The sequence below is a fragment of the Lepidochelys olivacea genome, assembly GCF_965140295.1.
Source record: "Lepidochelys olivacea isolate rLepOli2 genome assembly, chromosome: 1".
NCBI lineage: Eukaryota > Metazoa > Chordata > Testudines > Cheloniidae > Lepidochelys > Lepidochelys olivacea.
The window spans coordinates 4957754-4968630 of NC_140411.1; the positions used below are offsets into that span (position 1 = coordinate 4957754).

Genomic DNA, 10877 nt, shown 5'->3' on the forward strand with positions numbered 1-10877 from the left:
TGTCTAGCAGAATCTCCCTGTGCTGGGTCCTCTGCCCATGGCCCCACTTTGATCTTCCCAGCTGCTTATTGAGCTCTGCTGCTGTGTTATATGTGGCTTGGCCGGTGTCCACTATCCTGGCTCTGTCCCTGCAGCTCCCCGTTCTAGCTCAGCCCTGACTCTCCATAGGAGCAGCGGGTCTCCGCTGTCCCAGCTCCTGGCTCTTGTTTGCTCCAGCCCCCAGCTCTGCCTCGGCACAGCTGCTCTGCCTCCAGCCCAGCTCCGACTCTTCTGGGCTGCTTCCCTGGCCTGGGCTGCTTGCCAGATGTTTACTGCATTAAAGCCCAAAGTCACTTCAAAAAGAACCACAAAATAGTCCAATCTATTTATTAGAAAAAAAAGGTTTTTTTTATTAACACATTGGTCTATACATCAAGTAACACATGAAAGATTTTGTTAGATACCTAGTAAAGATTTTTCATTTTATGTTTTCAAAAGAAGCTACAAGCCCCAGCAGGAGTTCATCCACATTAGCAAAAAAGTGATGAGATGGCAATCAAATTCACATTCAAAACCCCAATACAGGTACTTGTATCCTGAATGAGGGTTGGCAGATGTTCCAAACAAAAAATGGTGAATGAGCATGTTAAAAATAGCCCAAAAGGAGCTGAACACATATGTAGTGTAAAAACAAAAATAACATCATTATATTGTGTATGTCTAATTGTATTCAATGCTGGTAGTCAATGCCCATATTTTGTGTTGAATTAATTTGTTGCTGTTAGTCTCTAAAAGGCAATATTTCATCCTCACTATCTACATCAGAAGTAGGATGCTTCTGCTGAGGGTCATACATCAGCCGTGACCAGTGCAATCATTTCTTTCGTTCCTGTAAACTGTTCACAACAGATTTTTTCTCATTGCACATATGCCCTAAGAAGAAGAATATTTTCTAAAAGTTCCTCTTGCAGTTTTGTTTTTATCAAGTTAATCTGAGAAAACAGCCTTTCAACTGCAGAGTTGCTAAAAGATAGCGACAGCAAAGAAAGAGCAAACGAGCCAAGTTCACTAAAATCTTTGTCCTCGGTGACATCCATGTGTTTGACCGAACCCCAAACTGTTCAGTTTGGTTGTCCCGAGTATGAGGACAGAGAACCATAGGCAAAACTCTCCACTGCTACTTCAACTGTCCAAGAACTCCACCAAACAATGGCAAAAAGTGGCTTCCTACGTGGCTCTGGAAAGAAGGATAAAGGAGTTTGAGGCCGTGGAAGGAAAAGGCCTGGGTACAGACCGTCGAATGGTGGAAGTCAACGAATGGCTACGCAGGTGGTGTCGGAGAGAAGGCTTTGGATTATTTGGCCATGGGATGGTGTTCCAAGAAGGAGGAGTGCTAGGCACAGACGGGCTCCACCTAGCGAAGAGAAGGAAGAGCATCTTCGCAAGCAGGCTGGCTAACCTAGTGAGGAGGGCTTTAAACTCGGTTCACTGGGGGAAGGAGACCAAAACCCTGAGGTAAGTGGGGAAGTGGGACAACGGGAGGAAGCATGAGCAGGAGCGTGTGAGAGGGGAGGGCTCCTGCCACATACTGAGAAAGAGGGACAATCAGCGAGTTACCTCAAGTGCCTATACACAAATGCAAGAAGTCTGGGAAAGAAGCAGGGAGAACTGGAAGTCCTGGCACAGTCAAGGAATTATGATGTGATTGGAATAACAGAGACTTGGTGGGATAACTCACATGACTGGAGTACTGTCATGGATGGATATAAACTGTTCAGGAAGGACAGGCAGGGCAGAAAAGGTGGGGGAGTTGCACTGTATGTAAGAGAGCAGTATGACTGCTCAGAGCTCAAGTATGAAACTGCAGAAAAACCTGAGTGTCTCTGGATTAAGTTTAGAAGTGTGAGCAACAAGGGTGATGTCGTGGTGGAAGTCTATTATAGACCACCGGACCAGGGGGATGAGGTGGACGAGGCTTTCTTCCGGCAACTCACAGAAGCTACTAGATCACAGGCCCTGGTTCTCATGGGAGACTTCAATCACCCTGATATCTGCTGGGAGAGCAATACAGCAGGGCACAAACAATCCAGGAAGTTTTTGGAAAATGTAGGGGACAATTTCCTGGTGCAAGTGCTGGAGGAACCAACTAGGGGCAGAGCTCTTCTTGACGTGCTGCTCACAAACTGGGAAGAATTAGTAGAGGAAGCAAAAGTGGATGGGAACCTGGGAGGCAGTGACCATGAGATTGTCGAGTTGAGGATCCCGACACAGGGAAGAAAGGAGAGCAGCAGAATACGGACTCTGGACTTCAGAAAAGCAGACTTGGACTCCCTCAGGGAATTGATGGGCAAGATCCCCTGGGAGAATAACTTGAGGGGGAAAGGAATCCAGGAGAGCTGGCTGTATTTTAAAGAATCCTTATTGAGGTTACAGGGACAAATCATCCCAGTGTGTAGAAAGAATAGTAAATATGGCAGGCGACCAGCTTGGCTTAACATTGAAATCCTTGCTGACCTTAAGCCCAAAAAAGAAGCTGACAAGAAGTGGAAGACTGGACAAATGACCAGGGAAGAGTATAAAAATATTGCTCAGGCATGCAGGAGCATCAGGAAGGCCAAATCACACCTGGAGTTGCAGCTAGCAAGAGATGTTAAGAGTAACAAGAAGGGTTTCTTCAGGTATGTTAGCAACAAGAAGAAAGTCAAGGAAAGTGTGGGCCCCTTACTGAATGAGGGAGGCAATCTAGTGAGAGAGGATGTGGAAAAAGCTAATCTACTCAATGCTTTTTTTGTCTCTGTCTTCACAAACAAGGTAAGCTCTCAGACTGCTGCACTGGGCAGCACAGCATGGGGAGGAGGTGACCAGCCCTCTGTGGAGAAAGAAGTGGTTCCGGACCATTTAGAAAAGCTGGACGTGCACAAGTCCATGGGGCCGGATGCGCTGCATCCGAGAGTACTAAAGGAATTGGCAGATGTGATTGCAGGGCCATTGGCCATTATAATTGAAAACTCATGGCAATCCAGGGAAGTCCCGGATGACTGGAAAAAGGCTAATGTAGTGCCCATATTTTAAAAAGGGAAGAAGGAGGATCCTGGGAACTACAGGCCTGTCAGCCTCACCTCAGTCCCTGGAAAAATCATGGAGCAGATCCTCAAGGAATCAATTCTGAAGCACTTAGAGGAGAGGAAAGTGATCAGGAAAAGTCAGCATGGATTCACCAAGGGCAAGTCATGCCTGACTAATCTAATTGCCTTCTATGACGAGATAACTGGTTCTGTGGATGAAGGGAAAGCAGTGGACATGTTGTTCCTTGACTTTAGCAAAGCTTTTGACACTGTCTCCCACAGTATTCTTGCCAGCAAGTTAAAGAAGTATGGGCTGGATGAATGGACTATAAGGTGTATAGAAAGTTGGCTAGATTGTCGAGCTCAACAGGTAGTGATCAATGGCTTCATGTCTCGATGGCAGCCGGTATCAAGTGGAGTGCCCCAAGGGTCAGTCCTGGGGCCGGTTTTGTTTAATATCTTCATAAATGATCTGGAGAATGGTGTGGATTGCACCCTCAGCAAGTTTGCAGATGACACTAAACTGGGAGGAGAGGTAGATACACTGGAGGGTAGGGATAGGCTACAGAGGGCCCTAGACACATTGGAGGATTGGGCCAAAAGTAATCTGATGAGGTACAACAAGGATAAGTGCAGAGTCCTGCACATAGGACGGAAGAATCCAACGCACCGCTACAGACTAGGGACCAAATGTCTCGGCAGCAGTTCTGCAGAAAAGGACCTAGGGGTGACAGTGGACGAGAAGCTGGATATGAGTCAACAGTGTGCCCATGTTGCCAAGAAGGCTAATGGCATTTTGGGCTGTATAAGTAGGGGCATTGCCAGCAGATCGAGGGACATAATCATTCCCCTCTATTTGACATTGGTGAAGCCTCATCTGGAGTACTGTGTCCAGTTTTGGAACCCACACTACAAGAAGGATGTGGAAAAATTGGGAAGAGTCCAGCAGAGGGCAACAAAAATGATTAGGGGACTGGAACACATGACTTATGAGGAGAGGCTGAGGGAACTGGCGATGTTTAGTCTACAGAAGAGAAGAATGAGGGGGGATTTGATAGCTGCTTTCAGCTACCTGAAAGGGGGTTCCAAAGAGGATGGCTCTAGTCTGTTCTCCGTGATAGGAGATGACAGAACGAGGAGTAATGGTCTCAAGTTGCAGTGGGGGAGATTTAGGTTGGATATTAGGAAAAACTTTTTCACTAGGACGGTGGTGAAACACTGGAATGCGTTACCTAGGGTGGTGTTGGAATCTCCTTCCTTAGAAGTTTTTAAGGTCAGGCTTGACAAAGCCCTGGCTGGGATGATTTAATTGGAGATCGGTCCTGCTTTGCGCAGGGGGTTGGGCTAGATGACCTCCTGACGTCCCTTCCAACCCTGATATTCTATGATTCTATGAAAAACGAGATCTCTGCCAATCTATGTCTTGAAGGGCTGAGCACAGTAGAGTCACTTAACACTGCAGGCAGTTAAATCACGTGGATGTTTGGTGGTAATCCTTGTTTCACCTGTTTCACAAACTCCAAAATAAAATCTCAACAGCAATTTTTTACTTCTTTGATGACGGGAAAAGTTAGTGTATATTTTGAAAGTTCCATTACTCTCACGGACAAGCACTAGTAGAACCTCCTCAATTCCGTCAGCAGATTTCCCATGTTAGCACTTTCCTACAGAAACATTTGGTTTATCTTCCAGGCTCCCTGAAGGATTGTAAGTAGAAAAAGCAGGTAAATTTCGTTCATTGGACCACTGCACATATGATAAAGAAGTTCAGCCTTGTACATTTTTTCTTTGTCTTTGGTTATCAGAAAACGTAGCTTCAGTTCATCAGGCAGATCAAGAAAGCTGTTCACAGAGGGTCCCCCTTGCGTCAGAAAGCTGCAGTATCTTCCGGTTGTCTGGAAGTCACGGAAAGGCGGAGTGACATGGCATCCAGGGGTGGGCGCTGACAGTTGAGGTAGAAAGAGATCAGATGATGGCCAGAGAGAGGGATCTCAGCATTGGAGAGAGCAGTGCTTGGTGATGGAGTGATAAGACGCTAAGTGTGAGGAACATCTTATGCTGTGAATTTCCATAATGCTGAGCTCAGCCAAGCAGGGACACAGCACCCTTGATTAACGAGGAGATATTCTTTCCCCCTCTTGCCACACAGGTTTAAAGTCAGTGGCCCCAGGCGATCACATTCTGCAAGGGTATTTGCCCACTTTGTCACGAAGCTCTTTGGTTTTGACCCCATAAATAATCGGGTTAAGCATGGGGGAAAGGAGGAAATAGAGGTTGGCCAAGAGGATGTGAACATGGGGAGCGACGCCCTGACCGAACCGGTGTGTCAGAGTGGTGAAGAGGAAGGGAGTATAAGTCGTCAGCATCACACAGATATGGGCTGTGCAGGTGTTGAGGGCTTTCTGGTGGGCTTCTTTCTGGGAGATTCTGAGGACGGCCCTGATGATCAGACCGTAGGACAGGGCAATGAGTGTCAGGTCTGACCCGATGACTACAAATGTTATCACCAAGCCGTGTGTCCTGTTGACTGTGGTGTCCCCACATGACATCTTTGACACAGCCATGTGCTCGCAGTGCGTGTGCGGGATAATGCGGTTGGCACAGAATGGTTGCCTGCTCAGGAGCAGAGGAATTGGCAGAATGAAGAGAACAGCTCTTATCAAACCAACTAGCCCTAGCTTAGCTATTCGTGCGTTGGTGAGGATGGTGGCATATCGCAGAGGGTTGCATATGGCAACATAGCGATCAAAGGCCATTGTCACGAGGATGGCTGAATGTGTCATAGAACTCGCATGAAGGAAGAATAATTGAGTGAGGCAGCCACCCACAGTAATGCCTTTCAAATTGAACCAAAATATACACAGTGCCTTTGGCATCACGGAGGTAGACATGGTGATGTCTGTGAGCGCCAGCATGCAGAGGAGAAGGAACATCGGCTTGTGCAGAGTCTGCTCTTTGACTACAACGAAGAGAACCATTAAATTTCCCAACAGGCCAATAATGTAGAACACAGAGAACGGGATGGAAATCCAGATATGGGCAGCTTCCAGGCCAGGGATGCCCATTAGGATGAATGTGGAAGGGTCAGAGTGGGTGAGGTTGAAAGCTGCCATGAGGTGGTCGAAGTGTCAATCAGGCTCAGAAATGCTCAAGGTGTCTGTGAAGGGAGAGAAGCAGAGTGAGGGGGTTACACGCTTTATATCAAATAACACTTTAAATATTTTACAGTTATTAACAATATAGAAATGGGGTTGAGCTGTGAAGTGACAACATTTGCAGATGGCACCAGATTATGTAGGTCAAAGTGAAGTCCAGAGGAGTCCTATGAGGGAGTGAACCAAGCCAGTGAATGGGCAGCATGATGGCAGATGAACTTCGCTGTCAAAGACTGCAACGTGTATGCCCATTGGAGGGGAAAACTTGAATTCCTCAAACAGCTTACAAGGTTCTAATTTAACTGTTTGCAAACAGGAGGGTGACATGGGCATCATGGTACACAGTTCTGTGAAACCCTGCTCACAGTGGAAGCCTGGACAGAAACTAAGCAAAACCTTGGAATGAATGAGGAGTGAGATGGGGAATCATAAAGAAAATACAATGCCATGAGATCAGCCAGTCAATGTTTCATGCTCCTCTGGGATCCTCTGTATAGTACTGAGCACCCTTCCCACACAGGGTATTGGAGAATTAGAGTGGTTCATTGAAGAGCAGTGAGAATGATCAAAGGCCAGTATCTCGTATGGTATTGTTACCTTAGAAAGGAAATGAATAAGAGGGGGTATGAGAAAAGTGCATAAATTACTGACTGGTGGACAGTAGATTGACAATGTGTTCTCCCTGACTCATAACACAAGATCAAGAAGACATTAATTCAAGCGGAAATGTGGCAAATTGAAATCAGATACAAACAAAATGCTTTCTTCTTTCACAGCCTAATTAGACTGAGGAACTCGTTGCCGCTAGAGGTAGTTGAGCCCAGGAGGTAAGCACGTATCAGGAAAGGTTTGGACATTTCCATGGATAGTGAGACTATCCTGTAACAATTGTTACAGCTAAATAAATATTTTGGAAAGCCTATACTCCCATGTGTTTCAGGGAAAAAGGCAATCTCTGCCTGTTAGGCATTAGGGTGACACCCTCATGATGGTTTTCCTCCCATCCTCCTATGGCTGGATTTCTTCCACCTGTTCTGGAGCATCTGAGGCGGCCACTGTAAGAGAGAGGACACTGCACTAGATGGACCATAGGTCTGATCCACGATGGAATTGCTATTTTGGAAACGACCCAAGTTACCTTATGGAAAAAGACATTATCCTGCTGGGCTATGGTGAGACACTTTCTTGCAGGCATCCAGCTTTGTCTGAGACATAAGTTCCAGGTGTTAATTAAGTGAAAGCAGAGACATGTGTCAGCAACTCAGCTGCTAATCATTCTCATGCCTGAATATTGATAAAATTAGCAGTTGACACAAAAATTTGGGGTTTGTAAATAATGAAGAGGACAGGTCACTGACTCAGAGCAACCTAAATTGATTGGTAAACTGGGTCAAAGCAGACAATATGTGTTCTAATATAGCTGTATATCTGCACCTAGGAACAAAGAAGGTAGGCGATTCTAACACGATTGGGACTATTGTGGGAAGTGCAATGAATCTGAACAAGATTTGGGGGCATGATGGGGAAATGTGGCCAAAAGAGCCAGTGTGATCCTGGGATGATAACCGGGGGATCTCAAGGAGAGGTAGGGAAGTTATTTTACCTCTGTATTTGGCACTGGTGCAACTGCTGCTGGAATCCTGTGTCCAGTTCTGGTGCCCACGATTAAAGATGGGTGTTGATACGCGGAAGGGGGTTCAGAGAAGAGTCACAAGAATTAGTAAAAGTTTGAAAAACCTGTCTTATTTTGATAGATTCCAGGAGCTCGATCTATTTAGTTTAACAAAGATGGCTAATGGGTGACTTGATAACAGTCTGTAAATACATACACAGGGAATAAATATTTAATAATATGCTTTTCAGGCTAGCATAAAGAGGTGTAACAGAATTCAACAGATGGAAGTTACGTAAATAACATTTAATAACAACAGTTGGAAACACCGAGGCTGCAGTTTTGTTGCTTGCCAGGGAAAAGATACCATGAAACCCACCCAGATGCACTCGGGGCTAGGAAAAAGCCCAGCACTGGACCAGCAGTCACAAGGTAAAATTTAACTTCAGCATCCACAACACCCAGCACTGCTTGCCTGTCCCTGTATACCCCTTGATTGCACTGACAACCCTCAGCACTGCCTGTTTCTCTGTATAAACCCCTGCCTTCCTCCGCCCCCACAACTCCCAGCACTGCCTTCCTGCCTGTGTACCTTCCATAACCCCCTTCGCTGCCCGCCTGTCCATGTATTGCAGCGCACTAGAAACCTGGACATACTTTCCTGGGGCTGCTTTTTCGTGTTGACAATTGCTGATGTTACCAGAAGGCTGTAGTGGGGTTGCTCACGGGAGGAGGGAGGGTCTGGAAGGGGGATGGTGTCTGTGACAATCTGCTACAGCGTGGTCCACTTCACATTACAGTCTGACACACACTCCTTCCCCAGACCATCCTCCTCCCATGAGCAACCCCACTACAGCTTTCGAGAAACATCAGCAATTGCCAACACGGAGAAGCAGCCTCAGGAAAGTATGTCCAGGTTTCTAACGGGCTGCAATACGTTAAAGTTTTGTGACATTTTGAGGAAGAGTTACTCATGCTGGCTCCACACATTGTGATCTAGATACTGCGGATCATGCCATCAAGGCTCCCCCTCCACCGCCTTCCCCCATGACTCTCCCCACCCCACTGTGTGTTTCTGGACCTCCTGGTGAGTTTTCCAACATTGCCTGGTTTCCTCTAAGCCACAAACATGCTTTTATTTTTGCTGCCTTTTGGTGCTTCACATCGTCTCCAGAGCTAGAGATGCAGGGTCACGGCAAGAGCATACCTCATTCCCTCCCTGAAAAAAAAAAATGTTATCCTAATTGTTTTGAACTTTTAAGCCTGTGAATTTGCGATTTCAGCAACTCTCCTCTCAGTTCTTCTTTGGTCCAAACGAGCTCACCCGTACTTAGAGGCTGCAGGATGACTCCAGTTGAAGTCACTGCAGGCTTATGATTGCTGTAAATGACGACAGTGGACTTAGGGTGATCTCAATGGGGCCAAGGTTTCACCCTTACTGTTTAACTTTTGGCTTCGGGTCCTTCTCCAGAAAGCGCTATTCTGAGACCAGTCACAAAAGACATGGCTTTCAAAACATGGGGGCCCTGATTTTACTCTCAGGGAAGCCAATGTCAGTCTAGAGTGACCCAGTGAAGGCAGAATGTGAGAGCAGAATCTGGCCAGTATGGGACCTGTTCTTGTAGCGAACCCCCTGGTAACACAAATACCCACTGCAGAGGCTTTGGCTATTCTACCTATAAGCACAGTGAAGTTACTGAACTGGAAAACTTGAGCGAACCAGAGGAAAAAAACACACAGCCACCAGAAAGGACACTACTGAGACAGCTAGAAGGACACAGTAAGAGACAAGGAAATGATCTTAAAAAACAAAGATTTGTCTAAGCTATTTCCAGTACATTTGTAGTTCCAATTTTACCAGGTAAATCCCTTTGTGTTTCTCACAATGCTAAACAGTTCAGGGCGCTGTCCTGGTGAATTCCTGCCCAGATGGTTCTTGACATGAACCCTGGGATTCTTCCTCAGCCCTCAGCACTATCTTCAATTCAGAAATAGGCAACTCACCAAAATCCTGCTCAGCAGAGAGAGGAAATATCTTATGGTGACAGGAAGGCAGAGCCATGAGAATCAGCATATGAATCTCACATGTCTGATACTCGGTGTGTTGGACAGTGTCCTTTATGATTCCTTTAAACAGTCCCTGTGCACTCTCAGGTTGACCAGGACTCCCGGACAATTCCCTTGGCTCCATGAGCAGCAGAAAGAACAGAAAATAGACCCAGGAGAACTTCAGCTTGAGATCTTCCCCCGGGACTGAAGAAATGATTCACCAGTAGCAGGGGCTTAAATAGGGCAAACTGAGTCTTGCAGACTGTTCAGCCTAGCAGTTGACGATGGCTGTCTTTTCTGTGTGTAATGTGTTGCCATCTGCTCTGTGCGTGGGAATGCTGCCATGAGATACGGGACCAAAACCCATTTTCAATTGATCAGAGCAGCATAGTGCTGCATACGGCCCAAGCAGTTGTAATATCCAGTCCATCAGCCTCTTAAAAGTCACTGACACAATGTGGAGGAAAAATGATGTGATCTTCAATTGATGCAAGCTGAAAGGCATGGGGAAGGCTTTCTCCTCCCAGGATTCTGGCATCAAAAGTATTTGCCAGTATCCCTTTGTGAGGTGTAAAGTGGATATTTATCTGGTAGCTCAAAATGTTCTGAGAGTCCATCTGCTGGCTGCATCGGGAAGGCATCACATTTCAATACTGTGTTCATCTTTCAGAAGTCGATGCACAAGGTTGTGTTATCCTGAGTAAGCACTAGTACCATGGGACTTCTCCGCTCACTGTGTGATTTCTTCACCACTCCCAGGACCAAAATGGAGTTCATCTCACATGGTATCTCGCGTTTCATGAGGGAACAGCCATGGAGTTTGTCTGATTTGTTGCCCTGGCGCCATTTCGGTATGTTGGAATTTTAGGTATGTGCCCTGCTGGGGTGAGAACAATGTGGTAAAGGAATCAAACAACTGCTACATCTGGATCTTTTGTTTGGGCTACAGTCCTTTCCCCATGCTTATGTCACAGGTGACTAGAGGCCTAATCGGGGCTCTGGAGGGTAACCGTGTGA

At 46.3% G+C, this 10877-nt stretch overlaps 1 protein-coding gene across 1 annotated transcript; it reads right to left on the reverse strand.

Moving 5' to 3' along the window:
* Positions 1 to 5218: 5218 nt before the first annotated feature.
* LOC311532996 (olfactory receptor 52P1-like) lies at positions 5219 to 6193 on the reverse strand (the record flags this gene model as incomplete). The annotated part of the gene is made up of 1 exon (XM_084652018.1): positions 5219 to 6193. The coding sequence occupies exon 1, from the start codon at positions 6155 to 6157 to the stop codon at positions 5219 to 5221; it is 939 nt and encodes a 312-aa protein (XP_084508144.1). The 5' UTR covers positions 6158 to 6193.
* Positions 6194 to 10877: the final 4684 nt, after the last annotated feature.